This window comes from Eurytemora carolleeae, unplaced genomic scaffold, assembly GCF_000591075.1.
Source record: "Eurytemora carolleeae unplaced genomic scaffold, Eaff_2.0 scaffold15, whole genome shotgun sequence".
Classification (NCBI taxonomy): Eukaryota; Metazoa; Arthropoda; class Copepoda; order Calanoida; family Temoridae; genus Eurytemora; species Eurytemora carolleeae.
This window is the reverse complement of record NW_019396069.1, coordinates 43,320-67,855: the sequence shown is the minus strand read 5'-3', so window position 1 is coordinate 67,855 and position 24,536 is coordinate 43,320. Positions and strand designations below refer to the sequence as shown.

The following is a 24,536-nucleotide window of genomic DNA, read 5'->3' as shown; positions in this document are numbered from 1 at the left end:
ATTTTATAACTTACTACTAAAGCTACAGTTTTCTGGTTATCACTGTAGAAATATTGCAAAGTTTAATCAAAGCAAACTATAACAATATACACTACAGTCTTAAAATGTTGGAAGTAAAAGAAAAAAAAAATAACCAAGCTAGGGTTTCCAACGAAATTTTCGTTGAATGAAATTCACGAAAATAATTAAACGAAACTGAACATCCTTTCGCACTTACATGTGCAAAAGGGTACGAATTTCGTTCAAAATTTTTGCAAATTTTAATGTATTTTCACATCTAAAAAGGTATCCTGTATTGAACCTTGAATATACAGAGTGAGATGAGACTTTAATAAAAACCTGAAAATCTTTAACTATGAAGATCTGAAGGTTGAAGTTAGCTTTCTGTCTTAAATATAGTTCGTGAATGATATATTCAATGATTTTGCAAAGAAAACAATAAGTTTAAAGCTGCAGATTCAATTAATAAAAGAAGACCCAAAACATTTCTCGTCCTTTGTGGATAACACTGTACTATAATATGACTGGTTAATGATTCTTGTTAAAAACATTGAGATATAGTGTGATATAGCCATTAGTCCAACTTTTCAAGGCCTACTCATAGAAAAAAATAGAACTCTAACTTTCGTGGTGAGGGTGCAAGGGAGGATTTTAAAAAAGTTCAAAAAGTACATAGGAAAAATGTTGAAAAATTATTATTCTTAATTTTGGCAAATATTTACATGTGCCACAATATATCAAATTCATTTTTCAAGGGCTTTTGATATACATTGTAGCCCTGTAGTTTCATTAATAAAAAAGTTTTTAAGCATTTCTGATTTTTTAAAACACCGACCTTCTTTTTGATTACCCTACCCTATGCATACATTTTTTTTTCTTCGCGTCTATGATGTTGAAAAAGTGAAAGCCGTTTACGTTATTTATAAAACCAGTCGTGATTGGGTTAATATTCAGACTAATTATCTAGGTTGTTAATATGTGTAAATACTGTTCATCTATTACAGGGTGTTCAACTGAACATGACAAATTAAAAATTACGAATTGGTAAATAATTTTTGGAGAGTTATTCTATTTAAAAATTTCTGTAACTACTGCTATGTGTAAGGAATGTTAAAATTAGCAAATTTAGTTTTCAACTTTGACATCAATAAAACAGATTTGAGCAAAAAGTTTTCAAGAAAATTCATTATGATTATCAAAAATGTTAGTGAAATAATATTAAAATTATACAAAAATGGGTTGATTGAAAGTTTTGGGGGAAAAATACGATTTTAAACGAAATTTTTGTTTTTCTTCATATTTTCGCTGGCTTACCGAAATTTTCGCGAAAGAGATTGGACGAAAATTTGGAGACCCTAAACCAAACACTATACAATTATAACTATGGGTTCACTTATAAAGTTAAAAGCAATCTTTAAAAAAAAGCCAAAAAGAACCGTCTTGAAAACCTGATTTCAGATACGTAGCTACAACGATGGGACATAGCTTTTGCTACGTTTTTGAGGTGTTTGTACTGTTTAAAGGCTCGTCTAAAATACTATATAAATTTCCAACATTTTAAAACTGTATTCTGTAAAAGTTTGATTTTGAAATTTGTAGAACTTCTCAGATTTTCCTGAAACCTATCAAAAGTTGAAAAACCTAAAACGTTGTTGAAAAACGAACCAAGCTATGTCCCATCTCTATAGGTGGCTGAAAAGTAGGGTTTCCAATGCGGAATTGCACAATAAGAGCGCAAAACTTGATATGTATAGCTGGCTAATTTATCTAAGCAAATTCAAAATTCTATTTAACAAAATTTGATCAAACTTTCCTTAAATTGAATAAAACGTTATTGCACATGGAAACCCGCTTACAAGTCTTACAAGTGAGAAAAAAATTCAAGAAAATTAAACAGCGTTAGGAACCAAAACCCATTCTTTTTCAACCTTTTCAAGTTATATTATACCAATCCAAACCTCTTAGCTTTAATGTGATTGCATTTTTGTTCTGTTTTTATAATAGCTTTATTACGTTAAATTTTATTTATCATTTTTAATACATGTTAGTTTTAGTTTCATTTTCATATTTCTTGTTGTAGTGTTTAACAGATAATTTTTAAAGGGAGTGAAAGCATACTTTCAAGTGATCCTTCATGGAAAGATGGCAATTCTAGATTCCCAAAATTACCCTTAAATCTATTAAATAATTTCGGAGACATTTTTGTTTTCTCAGCTTGAAAGATAAGATCTATTTGTTTTCCTGCAGTAGAAATGTGTGATACCTAAGTAGAGAAACCACGGTTGAAATTAATCAGTTTATAAAATTTATAAACCTTGAAACATTTTAAAACTGTATAGTCAAAGCTGCAAAGGTGATCAATGTTTTGCTCTACAATAATACATTTTAAAAATATTTGGTTATCAACTTGAAAATAACTTATTATCAAATCGACATAAGTCGTTGGAGCATACGTTGTGATTATTTTCCCCATTGATTACTGCAAGCATTGTATGACCATGGATTGTTGGGGTACTGTTGTGAGCTATGGTAGTCTCCACAGGATCCACCCCACCCTGTAGTGTAGCACCAGGTCCTCCCAGTAGTTTTATCCGAGCTTCTACAGTTTCCTTCACGTCCATTGTTAATCGTCAATTGGGTGCACTTACATCCTTGGCCACCACTGCTGTATCCTCCGTTATTGTAGCTAGAGCCTCCATTGCTGTAGCCACCGTTGTTGTAACTAGAGCCTCCATTGCTGTAGCCACCATTGCTGTAGCCACCATTGCTGTAGCCACCATTGCTGTAGCCACCATTACTGAAGCCACCGTTGTTGTAACCACCACTGCCGCATTGGTTGTTATTCCCTCCGAGGAAGAATCTAGTATTTGTTTTATCCCCCCCTGCACGATCACCAGAGGCCTGTCGCTTTCTTCGCCCACAAGGATTGTTACAGTTATTGTTAGGAAGAAAGAATTTAGTGTTAGTACTTGATTGTCTTCTCTTCCTCCTTCCACAATTATTAGGCCCACCTAACCCACCTGTCAGAATTCCAGGATTAATTGCTCCTGTGAGTAACCCTGCCCCTCCTAGTAGTCCAGCTCCCAGAATACCTCCATTAACAAAACTGTCTGTTTGTGTGTTTCCCGTAGAAAGTCCCGGGATTACGCCTAGGAATCTTGTATCAGTCTTTGTGTTATCTGAGGAAGATTGTGCTGTAACTCCAGCTACGCATACTGCTAACCCTGTGAGCACTGTAGCAAACCTCATAATCTAGAATATAATATATGAATGATAAACGAGTATACAAAGCAAATTGCTCTTTGTTGCCCTCCGGTTTCCTCTCATCTTGAAGGTCTTCGTAAACGATCGTTAACGAAGGGTCGTCGTTATCGATTGTTAATGAAGGGTCGTCCTTAATGATTGTTAACAAAGGTCGTCGTTGACGATCGTTAACGAAACGACGAATTTAATAAAAAACGATTGTTTTAAAATGATTTTTTTAAACAATTGTTTTTGAAAACGATCATTTTGCCAACATTTTTTCTAACATTTTTCGCGAAAATATTTTTGCGAAATGCAAAAAATTTGCGTAATGTCTGATGTTTCCTAGTCGTTCTTAAATCTAATTTATATTTTGTGGAATTGGGCTCGTGGATAAATCCCTCTTTGAAAATGAGTCTTGTATTCTGAAAATGTAGTCTTTTTGATGAATTTTCACAACTTTTTCTCTAAAATTTTGCATTTGTTTTAATGCGTAATGTCGCATTTTTTCTTTTCGCTGGAAACCTTGGCAGTACCCGACAATACCCCAAAGTACCCAGCGGTACCCAGCAGTACCCTGCAGATATGGGGAATGGGGATTACAAATTGGCGTGGTTGCCATCCCTCCCTCTATTAAGTGATCAGCTGATTAGTATTAAACCAGCCTTTTCATGCATGAAATAAGTGCAGAACTATAAAGTAATTATACTTGGAAGTGGTTCTAACCCTGCTAATATATTTTTATCAAAAGTAAAAATTCTGTTTGGTTTGGCCACTTTTAAAACAGAATATTTCCTACTTTCTGAAAGGTTTTACATAAAGCAAAAATTATCAATAACTATATTTGATCTAAACTCTTAACTAAGTGAATTTAGAAAAAACATGTCATTTTAAGAAAGTTTTATATAAATAAATGCAATCACTCAGAACAAAAAGTTTAATCAAAAATTAAACTTTTTTAGGTTTATGAGACGTTTTAAAAAAATGCAAAATAAATATTCCTGACACCCATAGGCTTACGTCAATAAAATTCCCCAAAACCATACTGCAGTCCTTCAATCATCATACAGGGAAACTTTCATCTTTCTAAACATTCCAGGGAAAGTTTTTGCAGGTTCTTTGCAAATTTATTTTGCGAAAACATGATTTTATTTTACTTAATTGTCTTAAGGGTAATTAAGTAAATTAACATCTGTCTGTAAGATTTAGACTTAACAAAGAATTATTCTTTCTCATGTTTTATTTTGCAAATCATTGTCTAAAAATAATTTCACTCTGTGTGTTTTTAAATGATTAAAAATAAAAAAATACAATATTACGAAATATGAAATGTATCTATACAGAATATACAGCACAGAAACTAAAATAAAGTTATTAAAATTGAAGTAAAAAATAATATTACTTTTATCTGTGCTCTATGCTTGTTGCCTGCGCAATTACTACTTAAAAGCAACTGCTTGGTTGGTTGGCTTGAAACCTGTATATATATTATATACAGATAGCAGACTCTTACTTGGGTTTCCCACTGGAAATTTTCAGTTTGAATTCATGGAATAGCACACAGGGACTGCTAATATCATTTCATGGTTTCAGGAGTCCATATATTTTCATTTCTGATCCCAAATGGTATCGGGGTTGGAAGTACACTTTCTGTGTCATGTGAACCTTGGCAAATTTCTTTTGTCCGTGTATTACACTTCGTAAATGTGTACTAAACTTCATGAATGTGTACATAAACTTCATAAATGTGTACTAAACTTCATAAATGTGTACTGCATTTGAGGTGTTAAACACACGCACCTCTGCTTCTTTAGTAAAAATAAATTCAACCTATATGAAGCATAAAGTCTGACCGCGTCAACGTTGTTACACCGGCTAGTCCTGTCCATAGAGCTAGGTACAGTACAAACTGAGACCGGAAAGGTTGACCTGGCTCGGAAATTCAAATGTACTACGGCTGCCCGTGAACAATGTAAATATCATTAATCAATATAAGAGATTGTTTTAAAAAATAACAACATGGTTAATTTATGCCCCCAATATCAATCAATCAACATTCGGGATCGTATTGGATGGAATTATTTGGGCCCTGCATAGTTTAGGTTTAATACAATAATAAATTTTGTGTTGTTCAAACAAAATTTTAGAACCAAAAGGACCACTCTGCCATGCTAATAACGGAATGCTTCAGATATTAAGTTTTTAAATTAAATAATTGTATTAAGCTCTAAAAACTTTTCCTGCATATTCCATGGTCATTCATTTATATCGAGATTTAGGTACGATAGTTTAAAACTCATTGAAAAAAGACGACATTTTTTTATTCTTTCAATGTTTCCGAAGTTCTGGGTTAAACTGTACTTTCTCAAATGAATGTTCAGAGGTAAAACATTAAATAAAAATTTTCAAAGTTAAGTTTCGATAATTAAGTTTCTTAAATCAAGTTTTCAAAGGGAAATGTTTCCACAGGCCAGTTTTTCTCAAGGCAAGTTTTCAAATGGCCAATTTCAACAATTTCCCCCCCTTTTCACATCTTTATAGAACTAGAAGGTGATGATATATCCGGGTGTGCTGTCCCAATTTTCATAGAACTTTAGAATGGAATACCTTTAATCCCAATTGTTTAATCTGAATATCCAATGTGGACACTCCTTATTTCCCTCTTAATCCACTTTTTTTTCGCTCGGATCAATAAGAATTTAAAATTTCCAGGCTTTTCTGATCGGCTGTTCTGGTTTCTTCAAACGCCAAGCCACACGATTGGTTGAGTCAAGAAATATCTAGTTCCTTGGGTTGAGTTATATCTTTGTAGATACAAACTTAAGATTAAATTAATCTTGAAATTAACAAAAAATACGTATTCACAATTCTTAAGTTTTCAGCTCTGGTTACCTAAAATTCGGTACAAATGAGATAGTTTATCATTTATAGTGATGTGCACATTAATTCCTTAAGAGGTTTTACAGCTAGACTTAGAACTCCTTAGCTTGTCAAATCCCCAGCACAGTGAGCCAAAAGTTGCAAGCTCTCACCCAAATATTAAAGAAAATTATTTTGCAAATTATGACTTTAAAAATAAAGCTATCATCACGAGCTTTAATGTTAATAAATGTACTGGTCTAGGGCTACAAAAGGTATGTGTGAGTTAAAAGGCCAAGGAGGGGTTTAAAAGTAGAATCAGTCTTGAAGATTTCTTCTTTTACTTGGTCGTTCATATTTTATTATCGTTGATGAGAAAATATCGTCTTTTTTCTTTTCAAAAACTTAATAATAATACCCTGATAATAAGATGTCAAAAACTATTGAGAACTTATTTGGTATTTATAAAAAAGTTAACATTTTAGAAAGTGTAATTAATTTAGTAAAATGCCTATTTCTGAGTTTTTAGATTAAGTACTATTTTTACGCAACCTTTACAAACCAGTTATTTGCATTCCTCCTCTCTATAATATACCCTATGGCATATAGTTTAAAACTTTTTTCTATGGTTATTTAGTACAAATGTAAATACTATATATGTCTATAATCGGAGATTAGTATATTTATATCTTCTTAAAATAAGTCTATTTTCTATAGTTTATTGATAGACATTGTGTTTCATGTTTGACATTCATCAAATGTATNTCATCTTTATGCTTAATTTAAGTTTAGTGAAACCTCCTTTATTTACAGATTTATTTTTAAAAGAAAAATGCCCGTATTTTTGAAGCAGAATCTTCAAAAAGAAAATATTCTAAACCAAATTTTCATTAAGATCGATTATTTCTATTTAGTTCTGATATCATTATTAGCGAGAAGTAGATAAACTTTGTATATCTGGTGCACTAGAAGTATAGAAAACTACAGTGGTTGTTTAAATCAATACAATGAAGACGACATTTATACTTAAGTTTTGATTTCTAACAAGATTTTTTCAAATTACAAGTTCACAAACCAAAAAATAGAAGCTGTTAATTGACAGCTTCAATTTGTTTCCATGTTTATGTGTTTCCATGCTGCTTGAAAGCTTTCCAGAAATCCAAAACTGAAATTGAAAGTCGTCTTTATTGTATTGATAAATACAACGACGACTGTATCAGCGCACATAGTTTAACTTTTTTTTCGATTCAAACAAATCAGAACTCAGAATCTTTATAGCTCGGTATACATAAAAACATTAAAAAAAATGAAGGTCGTCGTTAATCTTTGAAATAGATTCGTCAATCTGATTTTAAATATATAGTTCTTGAAACAATAATCACGAAAATTTCCCTGTCCTGGCATTTCAAATTGTGATTACATTTTCTGTGCTGTCAATATTACTAAGAATTTTGTTCATATTTCAATTTATTGAATAAAAACAAAATTGAAAAAATCTGAACAAAATTCTAAGTACTTGTATCTCCGATTATATTTAGGCAAAAATCGTAAAAATCGTAAAAACTAGGTTTTTTTTTGTGATTATTAACTACAGAATTATACATCTCAAATTAGGATTGAGATTAAATGCAGCAAATCATTACAAACATCAAAGACGACAATCAAGTCGTCATTAACGGTCATGTTTTGTAAGACACCCTGCAGTAAAAAGCTATTCAACCAGAAATAAATTTTTAAATTAAAGGGACGGTTTTGCTAGTAACCCTTTACTTGTAAAGTGGTATGTCTGATTTTGCTAGTAACCCTTTACTTGTAAAGTGGTATGTCTGATTTTGCTAGTAACCCTCAATTTCGAATTTTTTAAAGCTGGTAAATAAACTTTATAAAATGAATTAGGTGAATATAAAATATCATTTGATTTATAGTTATAACGAAAATTAATCGTTTGTAAAGTGAAAGGCATAGAGTCTATGTGAAATGATCATTGGTCAATTATGAAACCAGCCTATTTCATAATTTGGTTTACTTTTAACATTAATTTTAGATTTTCAATAAAATGATGTTCCAGGGCCCAAAAGGTTATATAGCGCAAATATGTGAAGTACACCTGCAGTATGGAAACAGTACAACAAAATGGCCATTTTACGCTTTTTTCTAGTAAATTCCACTCTAATATATATTCTATTCTCTTTGCACAGAACGGAGAACAGTTTCTTTATAGATCTATTTCTAGGCAGAGTCAGTTCAGGTTACCTAGAACACTTGAATCCAGGAACTATGTTCCAGGGATTGTGGATCCACTATTCGAGTAAGTAAAGTTGGATTTCAAATTTTATGTTGATGATGATCCAATAAGTTAGAGATGGGCTCGTTCGTTATTTTTTTTTATTGTTAAAAAAATTGTATTGCGTTTGTTCGTTATCGTTCATTTTCCATCTCTTTCATTTTTAGTAAAATCGTCGGTTCAGTAAAAAACTATCGTTATTTCTTAAGATTTAAAATTTAGTTTTTGGTTTGTTTAATATTAAGAGGTGTCACATGTTTCTTCATGCATTTTTCAAGGCTTTTCAAAAATGTAGTTTTTTCCGCCTTGTACTCCACACTCTGCATTAAATTTTTTTTTTACAAAAAATCCTTTAATTACTTTTCCTTAACAGTTAAACAAGAGAGGGGTGGGGATGGTGCCAAACGCCCCCCTCCCCAGTCAGTTTAGGGTTAAATAAAATATGCAATACACCAAAAAAGATGGGAAAAAGACTGAATAAAGAAGGATGATAATTAAATAAAAAAGAAACGTAAGAATTTTAAAAATTTATTATTTGTTTAGGTCCAAGGTTGAAGAGTTACCTGAACCTGTTGGCGCCACCTATCCTTTCTTTAGGATGGGTCGCTCACAAAAAGACATTGAACATTTTAAAAAGTTGTACAGGTAAATATAGATATACAGGTAAATGTGTATAGGTAAATATAAATGTACAGGTAAATGTAAATGTACATGTAAATATAAATGTACAGGTAAATGTAAATGTACAGGTGAATGTAAATGTACAGGTAAATATAAATGTACAGGTAAATGTAAAAGTACAGGTAAATGTAAATGTAAATATAAATGTACAGGTAAATGTAAATGTACAGGTAAATGTAAATGTACTGGTAAATGTAAATGTACAGGTAAATGGCCTGTAAGGGACCAAGACGTAATTTTAAATATGAATTAAATGTCTTTTTTTTTAACTTCAAAAATTGAATGTTTTCAATTGTGGTTTTTCTAAAAAATAGTATGTGGGCGTTTGCTGCGGAAAAATGAAGGAAATTGTCAAAATATTATTACAATTTTCAATTTTAAAAAACCACTGTATCTTCGCCAGCACTGGTCATATAAAGGTTAAAAGGGTACTGTGGTGAAAAGGGCATGCAACAATTTAAATTGCTTGAAATTAAACCGAGGATCATTATACAAAAATTATACAATTTTAAAACTTTTAAATTTATTCAGGTTGGGTAAAAGAGGTTTTGTCTTCCTACCCTCAAAGTTTGAGTAAGTGCAATCAGAATTATAATAAAAAATATACACATATATCCACAAAGGTAGCGTTTTTTCTTCTTTTAGGGTAAAAGATTTTCATAAAAAGTTAAATTCACCGTATTTCTTTAAATGTTGACTAATATAAGGAAAAAATTGGGTTAAAAACCATCTAAATTTAATACATGAAAATATCAAGAATAGAAATTCTAGATTATTCAATTACATTTCTGAAAAAGAAGCATTTTGATTGTGATTGATCGATTTCAGTTGATTTTTGAAATTTTTAATTTTAGAAAACCAAAACGTGCTCTTTCCATGATGGACGACATTGCCAGCTCTTTGACATCAAAAGATATTATTATCCCATATGAATGGTAAGACAAATATTTATCATAATTTCGGAATTCAAAACTAAATATATAGATGTTAATTTTGAACATGTGGTAAATCTAGACAAACCTACTTGAACATGTGGTAAATCTAGACAAACCTACTGGAACATGTGGTAAATCTAGAAAACCCTCTAAAACATGTGGTAAAGGATTATAAAATTATACATTACTCTCACAAACCTTATATTGAAATATCACTTCATGCTAATCAACAATTTAAGGCTGAATATATTTATGTATTTAATAAATAGTATAAAAACTTGGTAAAAATACATTTAATATTTATTTAAGCCAAAAGAAGATACAACAAGAACCCCCTATCTTTGTTTTAAAAAAAGTGTTGCAGTTTCATTGAGGGATGCAAAACTCAACAGAGCTTAATTTTGTTTAGCTCCTCTGAGAAACACTAACAATTTTATTTATCAATTTATTTGAGAGTTTATGATGCATTTTTCCTGGATTAAGCTTGAGTTTTATTTGAAAAAATATTTAAAAAATCTAAAAAAGTCCCTCTTTCTTCTTTTTCTGATGTTTCACAAATGGTACGAAGAACCTCTCCCACCTTCTTGCTTTGAAGATCAGATATCATCTGTAAAATCAGCTGATTACCACGTGATTGACAGCTGAGGTAGGGAATGCCGCAATACGATGCAACTGCCCACAACACCAGGAAGTTTAGAGCATCGTCTTTGCTTTCAACAGATTGAATATCGAAACATAAGGGCAGTGCGCTTGGAGTTGTTGTTGGCTTGGGAGAAGGATAAATTGAGGCTGTTTCCGGTAGATTCACACAACTTTACACAGAATTCTCATGTTTTCTCAGAAATATAGATTTATTTTTGGTAAAAGTTTTACTAACTTTAATTTACTTTACTTTACACACTTTATTAATTTTCTTTATTCGACAATGATAACCCCAGACAACAATGGAAAAGTAAGATCCGACATTAAAGCAATTAATGCTAAAGTGAATTTTATTTTGTTCCAAAGCAAATAGTTCTACTAGACGCTTATTGAATCACTGAGTTATAGTGAATCATGTGTATCATGCAATTTAGACTTTTTAAAGTTATAATTTGATTCTAAAAGTCGTCTTAATTTTCAGAGTTTTCTGGTTATCACTGTTTCTAGGTGCATGGTAAACTGGAGGTCCTAGTTTTAAGTATAGTGATTAGTGAGTTTTAACTTAAAAATCCATTTTCACCCCAAAAATATAGGTTTTTTTATTTGCTATCAAACCCTTTTTTGTTGAGCTTGTCTTTTGAATATTTAAGTATAAAGGATCTCTCAAGAATTTGTTGGCGGATTTTAAATAACAGATCAGAATAGGGCTACAAATATTCCGATACAGCTAGATGTAGTTTGTAGTTGTTGTAGTAAAGTGTACATAGGTGGTGCCGTTCAAAATTTTTCAACCAACGACCCGTGGTTCACTGCGGTTGAGTTGAAATTAAGATTACTTAAATCTTGAAAATAAAGACATTTTGTTCGTTGTTAAATATCCAAAACGAAACTAAAAACCACAGTTTATTTGTTTTTAAAAACAATGATCATCCCTCCCTACTTACAACGGAGCTTTGGAGGAGGTGCACAGACANGGGGGGGTTACTCTGCTAAAATCATTATGCCTTTAGCCAGCCATTAAAAGATAAAGCCCAAGTATATTTAAAATTAAGGAAAAGAAACATGTAATTCTGGTTCCCTAAATGATTTTTGTGGTATTGGCTGAAGGAATTGAAAACGTCTAGTCTGGTAAAGGTGTGAGAGAGGACTGTAAGGTATACTCTGCATGTCTTCTATTAGATGTATCTGTGTATCACTGAAACAAATCAATTCACCGAGTAAAAACAATAGAAAAAGCTGAAAAGTGCGGAAAGACCTGAATCCTATTCTAATTTCAATTCAATTCTTCTGAAATTTAATCTGACATAAAACTATATTGAAGAACCTTTCATCGCCCTTACTGGTGGAAAACTCCAACAGATAATGTCTAGGTCCCCCTTCTTTGTCAATTCTTTTTATAGAGACAGCAGTAGATAGAAATTAAACCAATATTTATATGTAATTTTACTTAAAGGGACTGCAGTAAGCGTAATTTTAAATGACCTTCGATGCAAAGACGACGATGCCCGATTTTCAACGCGTCGGTACCTGGTACCCGGTACCCGGTACCCGGTACCCGGTACCCAGTACCCTTAAAAGCTTTGTCTGATCAAGAATAATTTAGCTAGTTATGCATAATTTTGTTTATTTTCATTTGCAGGTTTTCTGCAAAGGTGACTTACGCATATCTCTTGCTTTTAAGAAACAAAGGAGAGATTATCAGAACTTAACACTTCTGAGGTCATAAAAACGATGTTATCATCCACATTTTTTCATTGTATATCGGGCATTGCTATGGAGTGTCACTTTGTTTGCAACCTGTTATATGTGTAAGAAATATCAATAGATACGTTTTAAAGTGGCAGCAAATATAAGTTTATTTTTGAAAGTTTGAAAACCGATATTAACGTAAAACAGTTGAAACAGCTGCGTTGAGATCACTTTGTACAACGTACAGGCCGTGTTTTAGAAGAATTCAAGTGGGTTCCCACATCTTTAACCCTAAACAGGCTGGGGGGAGGGGCGTTTGGCGCCCCCTGTAGTTTTTTTTTTGTTTTAGCACTCTCATTTTTGACACCATCACCGTGAATTTTTGTGACTTTTAATGAATAGTAATTTAAAGGATTTGTTGTAATCAATTTTTTTTTCTATTTATAGGGTAGGGTACAGGGCAGAAAAAAGTCCTGTCCGTGAAAAAAAAAAATCTAAAATAGCCCATAACTTTTTTGTGACTAAAGCTACAGATCTAAAAACTATATTTTTGGAAAAGTCCTTGAAAAATGAACGTAGAAGCATGTGTCACATTTTGATATTTGTTTAAAACAAAAATATTTTTTTTTTGATCTTTTTACCTTTTTTTAGGCACCCTAGCACCCAAACTATTAAAGTTATCGGTCTAATTTTTTTTCCTGTGAGCTGGCCATGAAAATTTCAACCCTATACATATTCTCTAAGGCCTTTTTCTAGGAGGGGGGGGGTGGCGCCCGCCCCCCCCCAGGCTATGCATAGATTTAGACCCCCCAGCCTTTATAGGATTAAACAGAAAGATCCTTCTACTCGATGATGAACAATCAAAGCTTTTAAAGGTAACGTTGTAAATCGGGAATTGCCCTCTTCCCATTGAGGGTCTCTTAAAAGTACGCGTACAGTCCCTTTAAATCATTATCCTAGCATCTTTCTTTTTTAAAGAAGCCTCACATAAATCAATAAAGGTAGAGAAAAGAAATGAAACCTGAGTGATCTATGAATTGTTCTCCAGGTTTGATAAACTTGGAGAGTTCTAGCCTCTACCCCACCCTCACCCGTCTCTATACAAGTCTCAAGCTTCTCACAAACCTCTTCTACAAATAAAAAACATATTAAAAAAGGGAACTTTAACGCTTTGATTGTTTTTTAAATGATAATTTTTATAGTTCATATTCGCTTTTAAATCCCCCATTTATCAACACTTAAGATAATGCAGTATAATTCGAGTGGGGAAAGGGAAAACTGTAAGTGTAAAATAGTCATGATGAATTCGATAGTAAAATATTTTTGAATATATAATTATAGAACTAAAATGCTTATTTAATATATGTCAACTAATAAGTTTTAACTTTTAATGTTTTAACATTGCTTTCTATGCTAATATTGTGTTAAAACTGGAAATTTGACGGTTTCCATTCCGTAAACCGGAAATATTTCCGGATTACGTCACGTAAACTGTAAACATTCCGGTTTCTATTTGATCCAGAATTATCGCCGAATTCCGGTTTACTCAACAAATTTTTGGATCATTCCATTTCCAAAATGGAAATTTGGTTCCGGAAAAATGGAAACCCTAGTTGTGAATCGGGCATTGCCATCTTTACACTTACGCTTACAGTCCCTTTCAGAATAATACCTAAATGATCATCATTTAGGCGAGGAATCCCTAGATCTTCAGAACTGATGCTACAACTGTCTGAATACACACTAAAAACGACACATTCCATTTTCGTTAAATTCACATTCCATTTAACAGTGCAGGGTGTGCCAATAAACATGGGAATTAAGAGACGACTTTGGTTTTTGAAAGTTGAAAAATGACAAAAATTGTATTGTAAAAGGATTTTACTATAAGCTTTATACTTTTCAAACTGATAATATTAATAATGATAATTGTATGAAAATGACATAACTCATTTTAAAAATTTTAAAACTGAAAGTATACATTGTCCAATTTTTAATTGGAATACTATTAAAATAGATTGAACTTCCATTTTTATTATTTATTGAGACCCAAAAAATTGTGAAATAGAAAAACGACATTTCTTAAGTGTATTTGATGTTGATATAAAGCAAATAGTAGATTAAAAATCAACTTATCAAGACCTGTGTACATTGCACAATTACTATGGTTCATGTTCTTGAACTATTCAAAGTCAAAACAGTCGTTTTCATATTCAATAGTTTGATGGATCTCACTGTTTGATGGTAAAATCAAAGTTGAGAAAGAGGTTCACCATGAAGATGAAGTTGGTGGAGAATCACATCCTGGCGAAGGAGATGTCATCTGAGCTAAATAAAGTTATTTAAAAATGAAAATTAAATTACAAAATAGACATTTCTCAATTCGATTATCAAAATGTTTTTTAAAAAGTGTCCTGCCCCTTCTTAGCAACAATACACTTTGTTTTCTCGACTGATTAATATGAGGGTGACTTGTTGATTCATGCAGCAGAGACAAAAAAGGAAATTGACAAAGAGCTTTTTTTGAAGATAGATGTAGAATCACTTCATCGACATTAAATATAAATTTACTTCTACTGAAACTATAGTAAATAGAATACAGACCTGATGATGTAGAGAAATCAAATGATTTGTCCTTCATCATTTTTCTTTTCAGAACAGGAGGGTTAGCAGGGTCCTGGGTCGGAATTTAATTAATATAGAGAGAGGTCACTGAACTGCTTACCGCCGATTCAAATCCTGAATCACCGATTCCAAATTAAAGATTCACGAGGATTTGAGTCTGTGATTGATGAGGATTTAAACCGGCGGTGGCCAGTTCAGCGACTTCTCCGATTCATTAAATTCGGTCCCTGAGTCAGCAGATGTGATTTCCCCAGTCTAATCTCAGGAGCATTGTCATTCAAACCATTCTCAGGTATGGTGGGAACTGTTCTTCGTTTGTTGGCATTTATGTCAAAGCAACTCATTTCATCATCAGTAGCTGTAAAGAAGTCGTCGCTCTCATCAACTTTATCGACTCTGGAAAATAGAATTGTGTGAATAATTTAAAATTTAAAAAATGAGGAATAATAAGAGGAATTAATAAAATTGAGATATAAGGATTTTAGGAATTTAATAATATGCGCCTCAAAAGTAACAAAAATAAATCAAATTCTTGAATTTCTGCGAAAAAATAATAAAACGTTAAAATTTGGTCTTATATCTGATCAACTTTCGTGATTGGATGGGTCTAAGAGAGCGCCCGCCACCCCTCGCAGTGGACATGTCATGTTTTACCTGAACCCTGATGATCGTTGTCTTCTTTGACTTCGTCTTTGATGCAATATTCTTCGATCTAACAATCCTACAGACTGATCATCTAAACAAATTTAATTTTATTTTACTATGGCTTCCCAAAAACAATTTTTCTTAAAACATGCAAAGCAGAAACTATGTATATTCTATAAGTGGTTATTTTTTATTAATTTGGTAATACAAATAATCACCATCAAAACGTAACAAAAAATCGAGCCTTTTTCAAAAACACATAATTATATAAAAAAATGTCGGAAATCCTTATAATATGTTTGCATCATTGCTTTTAAGAGTCATATACAATTTTGCTATAAGAGCAGCCAATACCGTAACTGGGGGAGGGGGCAATGGGACACGTCCCTCCCTAAATATTAAAATCAAACAGACAAATCAAATATATATATGGAAGTAGTACAGTGATAACCAGATAACAATGGACTAGGAAGACGACATTATAGCAATACTTAAGTTTATTTGATGGTGTTACAAAACAGATGGTTTTGTGAAATTGGTTTTTTTACACTGCACAATATCTGTGTTTCGTCGTCATTGAACTTTTTACAGTTAAAACTTGATTCTAAAATTCGTCTTACTATTCCAGAGTTTTCTGGTTATCACTGTAGATTATATCATAAAAATGAAGATATGGTTTTATTTTATATCACGCTTTTAAACAGCAGCTTTTCTTTAATTACTTGTTAATTCTAAAAAGGCTTGTTAACAATAAAAACTCAGATAAAAAGTCTTCTTCAGTATGTTAAAATTATCGCCTACCACCGTATATTCAAAACTATTTTTTCAGATAATCTTGATCTTACCAGATTCTATATCGGGAGTGTTCCCTCTGGCTAGAGATGCCTTTAACCGTTCCTTGAAGGATTCCCTTTTCTTTAGCTTGGGAACCTTTTCTTTAGGTTTCACCGCTGCTACATTCTTCCTCTTCGTAAACTCAGATTCTTTCTCCGACAAGCTGTAGGATTTTTCAGATTCAGTCTCTCTAGAAAATAACTCATTAATCGCCACAAACTCTAACGTTAAAATTCTTTTAACTTTGCAACCTGTTGTCGTTGGGTTTTGCTAATTTCTCACTTTGAATTCAAATTAGATTTAAATACAGTGATAAATAGAAAACAATGGAATAGGAAGACGACATTATACTTAAGTGTATTTGTTGTTACAAAGTAACTAGTTTTACTAGCCATTTATTTATATCCAACCTTTTATGAACCAAACTATCACTAAGTGAAACAGATTCTTGCGAAGGTAATTCATCTGAACCTAAATAATATTTATTTATTTTGTAAAAATTTTTAATTTGATATTGATTTCGACACATGTTATTGTTTGGTATAAACTATAAATTTTATCTTTATACCAACAATGTTGCATTCAAAATTTTTGTAAATGGAGAAATTATAGATTTTTCTTGCTTTACTAGGATTTGTTTTGTTAAATGGTAATTTTTTAAACAAAATTTGACGAATTCAGAGGTACTTCTAAACTCTGAATATTATTGTTTAAAGGGACCATATAATAAATTTCGAGTTAACCTACAAATAAAAAAAATACAATATGGACGAATCCTAGCGCTACCCTTCACGTTCGCCATATTCAAATTTCTTAAGAAAATTGATAATAATTAATTGCTTCTAATTGGACAAAACCAATTGACATTTGGTTTACAGTCCCTTTAACATGTGTTTAACCTGATGCTGCGGAAGTGACGGCAGATACTGAAGGTTGTCTCAGAACAGAGTTAATTGTACTTCTACTCAAGGGTAGAACTCTAGAATACAAAAATACGTCCGGAGACTGAAACTTATAACTGGCGCAATTCATAGCGAAACCGGTATCAAAACACAAACTTTAGCTTAAAGATGACGGATCAAAAATACTGAAGATATCGCCATGCTTAATTCTAACAATTCCGTCATTGTTTTTGCACTTGCTAAAAGCAAAACTTACATTCGTGCAGAAGATGTTGGGAACTTTAATAGAAAGACATTTTGTAGATAACAAAATAATAGACAGGACATTTCACAAAATGTACATTTCATTGGCAGGACACTTCAGAGAAATGCCAAATATTTTCGATCATTTTTGCAATAGGACAAATTCTGAAATTTTTTTTGTAATAAGACAAATCCTGGATAATTTCTGTAATAGGAAAAATCCTGGATAATTTCTGTAATAGGACAAATCCTGGATAATTTCAGTAAAAGGACAAATCCTGGATAATTTCTGTTATAGGACAAATATTGGATAATATTTGTAAATGGACAAGATCTGGATAGTTTCTGTTATAGGACAAATCCTTGATAATTTCTGTAATAGGACAAATCTTTGATAATTTCTGTAAATGGACAAATTCTTGATAATTTCTGTTACCTAAGGGCTTGATAGTACGAGTTTATAATGGATTTTCTATCTGTTAGATCCTCTGATTGAGTTAGGACGGATAATTCTACAGTTCTCTTCTCTGAGATAGATTGAAGCCTATATCAGAGTTCAGGGACATTACACCACATTTGTTAGAGAACCCCTTTAAAGGGACTGTATGCGTAGTTTCAAATGACCCTCCATACAAAGATGGCAATGCCAGATTCGCAACCGAATCCTTAAAAGCTTTGTCTGATCAAGTACGTCTTAATTAAATATCAAAGTTATTGATTTTGAAAACTGATCATTTTTAATTGTGGTTTCTCTACAGAAGTGACTTGCATATTTATACTGCAGGAAAATTATAAAAATGATCAGAATTAAACACTTTTAATCTAGAGAAACGACAGTATCTTCCACATTATTGATTAGATAAAGGTTGTGAATTGGGCATTGTCATCTTTGCATGGAGGCTCACTGGAAATTACGCTTACAGTTCCTTTTACTGTGGAATAGGAAGACGACCTTCAAGCAATATTTTTTGAATTTGATGTTTTATAAATCAAATACAATACATTTGTCATTAGCAACACGTGAAGTGAAATTTCAGGTCTCTGTAAGCTGCACAAATGCTGCATTTTATGTTCTTTGTAAATTTTGAAATTATATTAGTCGTTTTTCTATTCCAAAGTTTTTTGGGTTCCATTTTAGAACAAAATTATTGTAAGAATATAGTCTTCATAAAAATTACATTGTATAATTTTCAATCTATATTTGAACATTATTTGTTTCCTGAGACTTTTAGTTTTTCATCTAAAAATCAATTTTCTTTAGTTTTTATCTCAAACTCTAGAGAGGAAATTTATTTGTATTTTTAGACATATATAACAAAAGTAAAACCATGGAAACGGTTTTAATACTTCCTGTTTGCAAAAGTTTAAATTTATCCTTTACTTTCTTTAATAATGCCCCGATTCCTGAGACCTGATTGATTGATTGATTTCGACATAATCCACCAAATGAGAGAGTAAGGTACATTCTGAAATAACGAATAGTGAAAAAATAAATCTTTTTAAAAATAAAAACTAAAATTAAATGATATACTTTAAGATGAAAACAAGAAATAAAAAATATATTTTAAAACTGATACTAAAATTAAATTATCTATTACAAAATAAAATCTTGAATTAATGATCTATTTTTAAATAAAAACTAGATATAAATGATCTATTTCAAAATAAAAACGAGCATTAAATGATTTTTTTAAAAGTTGAAAACTAGAATTAAATGATCTTTTTTAAATTGAAAACTAGAATTAATTGATCTTTTTTAAATCGAAAACTAGAATTAAATTTTTTTTTTAATTAAAAACTAGAATAAATTTTTTTTTTATTTGAAAACTAGAATTAAATGATCTTTTTTAAATTGAAAACTAGAATTAATTGATCTTTTTTAAATTGAAAACTAGAAATAAATGATCTTTTTCAAATTAAAAACTAGATTTAATTGATCTTTTTTAATTTGAAAATAAAATTAAATGATCTTTTTTAAATTGAAAACTAGAATTAATTGATCTTTTATAAAATGAAAACAAGAATTAGTTGATCTTTTTTTAAATTGAAAACTAGAATTAATTAATTTTTTTTAAAATGAAAACTAGAATTAAATGGTAAAACAATTGGCGGGCGTCGGTGACTAAGTTGACTAATTGAGTTGTAGACTCATTGTTTAGATGACTGGTTGACTTGTTGACTCATTGTTTAGTTGACTCCTTGACTTGTTGACTAAGCTCCTTAACTCGAACACACAAATTGCAAATATTCACAAAAATGGATATATTTCAACCCTGCAATAAAATGGAGGAAGGTTTGATGGAATAGTTAAAAAATTTGTAAATACTTCTGAAAATATAAACCCGGTTGTTTAAGTGGAATTTACTAAGAATTGCAAAGTCATTTGTGGATTTGTTTTTTCAATATTAAAACATTTCACTGTTTCAATTTTCCTTTGTGGGAGGTAGAGTCGGAGAAATTGTATGGTTTGGATTTGGGGCTGGTAAAGACGACATTACGAAGGGGGGGGGGTTTAGGAGAAAGATTTATGGTCAACAATGATCTATATCAAAATAAAAACTAGTTTTAAATTGAAAACTATAATTAATCGATCTATTTTAAAATAAAAAATAGAAATAAAATTTTATTTTAAAATAAAAACTAGAATTGAATGATTTATTTCAAAAACGTATTAAGTACTCACCTAGACCAAGTTTGAGAATATCACAGCTGAAAAATATTATTCAATTAAAATTTAGTTTTTGTATATAAAAATTATATTTCAAGAATCCTTGGATGGATAGTCTTTACATTTTACCGCAGAGTAAAAAATAAGAAATTAAATCACAACAGCCATTTTGTTGTACCATGTTTGTGTCATATAAATGGATTTCAAACGATAGTTTTTTTCAACCTCTTGGACCCGGAAATTACTTTATTTTAAAGAAAAGAACAGTTTGGTAAAACGCAAATCCATTTCTTTTAAATTTTCTGAATTTTGTTTTGGGCGGCTTGTCTGATTCACAAGGGTACTCTTTAAACCTTTGCCTGAGTAAAATTGAGGAAGCAAGCATAAATCTTTTTTAAATTTCTTCTTTTTTCGTGTGGCAAAGTTCCGCAAATCATTTTTATTGAGCATCCGCAATTGAAAATAATTTATTTTAAGATACAGAAATTACAATATCTCCTGATTCATCGACATAGGGTCAAATGCCATTGGGTCAAACGACATAGAGTCAAAAACGCGACCAAGGTTAACACGATATAGGGTCAAAAAGTGCGACAAACGCGTAAACCATTGTTTTGAGTTAAAGCACATTTTTTAGCATTTGAGAGACCGCAGCGCTCGGCCCCCAAGCCAATCTTAACCACAGCGCTTGGCCCAGAAATTGTATTAACCTGACCTAACCCAAAATTTAGTGAGATCCTACATATTGTATTAAAAGAATAATTGAAAGAAATATTTTTTTTCATTTTGACCGTCTGTCGTTTTATCCTTTGTCGTTTGACCCTTTGTCATTTGACCCTAGGTCGTTTGACCCTAGGTCATTTTACCTTTGGTCGTTTTACCTTTGGTCGTTTGACCCTAGGTCGTTTGACCCTAGGTCTTTTGACCCTAGGTCGTTTGACCCTGGGTTGTTTTACCTTATGTCGTTTAACCCTAGGTCGTTTGACCCTGGGTCGTTTGACCCAAGGTCGTCTGGCCCTAGGTCGTTTGACCCTAGGTCGTTTTACCTTATGCCGTTTGACCCTATGTCGGTGTACTAAATTTAAAAGCAAAGAAAAGTCTTATTTTCTTTCAACCATTCCTGTTTATGTTTATACCTGCTGGAACAAGAACTTATTTTCAGATTTTTTAACTCTACAAGATGAAGACAGTCTGTACAGTCAGAATCTTCAAATCTGTACAAATCAAAACATATTTTATTAATTTTAAAATATTAAGAAAATACTGAAATATTTTAATATCACCCTTGACCTTGACCTTGACCGTGAATTGAAATTTCCGATTTTACAAGAACTTTAATATCAAAGAAAAAACCATCATTTTATGTTGAAGGATTTTTATAATGATGTAATTACTGAAATGGTGAATATGTTATACAATTAATATATAGTTTTTTATATAGTTTTGTTGTTGTTGTGAAACTACTTATTAACACCATTGATATTTACATGTCTTAAAGTGCGAATACATCTTTAAAGTAATAAATGATGAATCATGATTAAATCAAGAAAGATTTTGTATTATTTCACTTAAAAAATGTCTTCAATCCCATTCAGAATATGCAAGGTTTTAGGCTTTATCTTAGCTTGCTAATTTTTCGTCAAAAAGCTGATCCTTTAATAGAACATAAGTTCATTTTCTAACCTGACTGGTATTAGATCTGAGCTCGAGTGGAGAAGAAATTGTAACGAATCCGTAATATTTAGATCACTTTGGACTTTTAGCGAGCACACAGATCGTTCTACGGACAAACTTACTAAACCAGTTTAGTTTAGTTTAGTTTAGTTTAGTTTAGTTTAGTTTAGTTTAGTTTAGTTTAGTTTAGTTTAGTTTAGTTTAGTTTCGTTTAGTTTAGTTTATTTTTAAGTATAATTGTTTCTAAGAATGCTATAGTGAAACCCTTAATAACGAATACATCGAAAGAATTGATCAAATGTCGTATTCTTCACTTTCTGATAATGGAATGTTGCAGATATTTAGTTTTTTAATTAAAATTATTATATGGAACTCTTTAAAACTGTTTTCGCAAATACTGAAATTTACATAATATAGTATATAACTCATGTAAAAATTGTCAAGACGACATTTGATAAATTCTTCTGATGTATTCGTTATTAAGGGTTTCACTGTAGTTAAATCATTTTAAGAATAAAACCTTGACTAGTTTATTTTTCGTCCATATTATAAATTTCAATATTTATCTAAAACAGGAACTTAAAACACTAAGAGGGCTCGTTGATAAAAATGAAAAAATCACATCATAATAATCATAATTCATAATCCACTTAGAGTTAGGAACTTCGATATATAGTGTGGGCACTTTTAAATTTGAGGTTAAATGTTTGATTCCTCACTTAAAAGAATTAAATTAATCTGAAAATGAAGATCAATGATTGATCCCGAGATTCAATACAAAAAGTTCCGAATTCAAAGGTAAAGCTAGTTTTGATGAAAACATTTTTGAAGATAAAGAAAATAAAATGAAATAAAAAACGAAATGAAATAAAAGAAAAACCTGTCTGTTAAAGATGGAAAAGAATGATAGAGCGAGCAGAGATTTTATAAATGGATAAATCAGAGTTATTTCTCCACACTTGGATAAACTTTCAAAACCTAAAGAAAATTCTAATCATATTGATTACAATGAAAACAATCGTATCAATATTTCTTCTAGTAGCTAAAATATTAAAAATATGTGTCAAATATCCTATTGGATCGTGTATATACCTCTAAAATATAAAAGATATGTGTCCAATATCCATTGGATCGTGTATATATCTCTAAAATATTAAAAATATGTGTCAAATATCCTATTGGATCGTGTATATAAATCTAAAATATAAAAGATATGTGTCAAATATCCTATTGGATCGTGTATATATCTCTAAAATATAAAAGATATGTGTCCATTATCATATTGGATCGTGTATATAGCTCTAAAATATAGAAAATATGTGTCAAATATCCCATTGGATCGTGTATATAGCTCTAAAATATAAAATATATGTGTCAAATATCATATTGGATCGTGTATATAGCTCTAAAATATAAAAAATATATGTCAAATATCCTATTGGATCATATGTATATAGCTCTAAAATATAAAAAATATGTGTAAAATATCCTATTGGATCGTGTATATAGCTCTAAAATATAAAAAATATGTGCCAAATATCCTATTGGATCGTATATATAGCTCTAAAATATAAAATATATGTGTCAAATGTGTAAAAAGACAATTGAAAACGATAAAATCAGTGTAAAAATTGTTAAAGCTACGATAAAAATTGATGTTATGCCAAAAACTCTGAGTTTTCAATTCTCTTTATCTTTTCAACCCAATGTCGTAGAGTTTAGAAATTTCAAACGATGAATTCTGTTGGATCAAAATATCCAAATATGAAATATAAAGTTTCAAAGATATAGGGATTAGATAGTTTGAGCTTGCATTAGAAAATACAATATTCTATTAGTATGCTCTTCACGGCAAACTAAAGTATATAAATTATGAAAATACAGGGTTCTGTGATTATATTCTGCACGGCAAACTAAAGTATATAAATTATGAAAATACAGGGTTCTGTGATTATACTCTGCACGGCAAACTAAACTATATAAATTAAGAAAATACAGGGTTCTGTATGGTTTGGTTTGGTTTATATCTAAAGCTAGTTTACCTAGGTGTGGTTTGGTTTGGTTTATATCTAGAGCTAGTTTACCTAGTTATGGTTTGGTTTGGTTTATAACTTGAGCTAGTTTACCTAGGTATGGTTTGGTTTGGTTCATAACTTGAGCTAGTTTACCTAGGTATGGCTTGGTTTGGTTTATATCTAGAGCTAGTTTACCTAGGTATGGTTTGGTTTGGTTTTAACTAGAGCTAATTTACCTAGATATGGTTTGGTTTATATCTAGAGCTAGTTTACCTAGATATGGTTTGGTTTGGTTTATATCTAGAACTAGTTTACCTATGTATCGTTTGGTTCGGTTTATAACTAGAGCTAGTTTACCTAGGTATGGTTTGGTTTGGTTTATATCTAAAGCTAGTTTATCTAGGTATGGTTTGGTTTGGTTTATATCTAGAACTAGTTTATTTAGGTATGGTTTGGTTTGGTTTATAACTAGAGCTAGTTTACCTAGGTATGGTTTGGTTTGGTTTATATCTAGAGCTAGTTTATCTAGGTATGGTTTGGTTTGGTTTATATCTAAAGCTAGTTTACCTAGGTATGGTTTGGTTTGGTTTATATCTA

The 24,536-nt window shown here is 31.1% G+C and overlaps 3 protein-coding genes across 3 annotated transcripts in view; all 3 read right to left on the bottom strand.

The window, feature by feature from the left end:
• Positions 1-2,282: 2,282 nt before the first annotated feature.
• LOC111711635 (loricrin) lies at positions 2,283-4,787 on the bottom strand. The gene is made up of 2 exons (XM_023486029.1): positions 4,646-4,787; positions 2,283-3,252 (listed from the first exon to the last, which is right to left on the bottom strand). The coding sequence occupies exon 2, from the start codon at positions 3,247-3,249 to the stop codon at positions 2,461-2,463; it is 789 nt and encodes a 262-aa protein (XP_023341797.1). The 5' UTR covers positions 3,250-3,252; positions 4,646-4,787; the 3' UTR covers positions 2,283-2,460.
• A 5,448-nt stretch (positions 4,788-10,235) lies between these two features.
• LOC111711624 (uncharacterized) lies at positions 10,236-22,050 on the bottom strand. Its single transcript, XM_023486018.1, has 16 exons — positions 21,934-22,050; positions 21,387-21,464; positions 20,266-20,291; positions 18,994-19,048; positions 18,019-18,126; positions 17,337-17,416; positions 16,848-16,908; positions 16,449-16,627; positions 15,613-15,694; positions 15,186-15,354; positions 14,938-15,010; positions 14,607-14,661; positions 14,006-14,076; positions 13,355-13,463; positions 11,723-11,839; positions 10,236-10,814 (listed from the first exon to the last, which is right to left on the bottom strand). The coding sequence occupies exons 10-16, from the start codon at positions 15,300-15,302 to the stop codon at positions 10,481-10,483; spliced, it is 876 nt and encodes a 291-aa protein (XP_023341786.1). The 5' UTR covers positions 15,303-15,354; positions 15,613-15,694; positions 16,449-16,627; positions 16,848-16,908; positions 17,337-17,416; positions 18,019-18,126; positions 18,994-19,048; positions 20,266-20,291; positions 21,387-21,464; positions 21,934-22,050; the 3' UTR covers positions 10,236-10,480.
• A 2,121-nt stretch (positions 22,051-24,171) lies between these two features.
• The window catches only part of LOC111711707 (uncharacterized), a gene marked incomplete in the record, with an annotated part of 9,471 nt that continues 9,106 nt past the window's right edge, over positions 24,172-24,536 (bottom strand). The window contains 1 exon segment of the mRNA XM_023486127.1: positions 24,172-24,462. Coding sequence (XP_023341895.1) covers positions 24,172-24,462 — 291 coding nt within the window.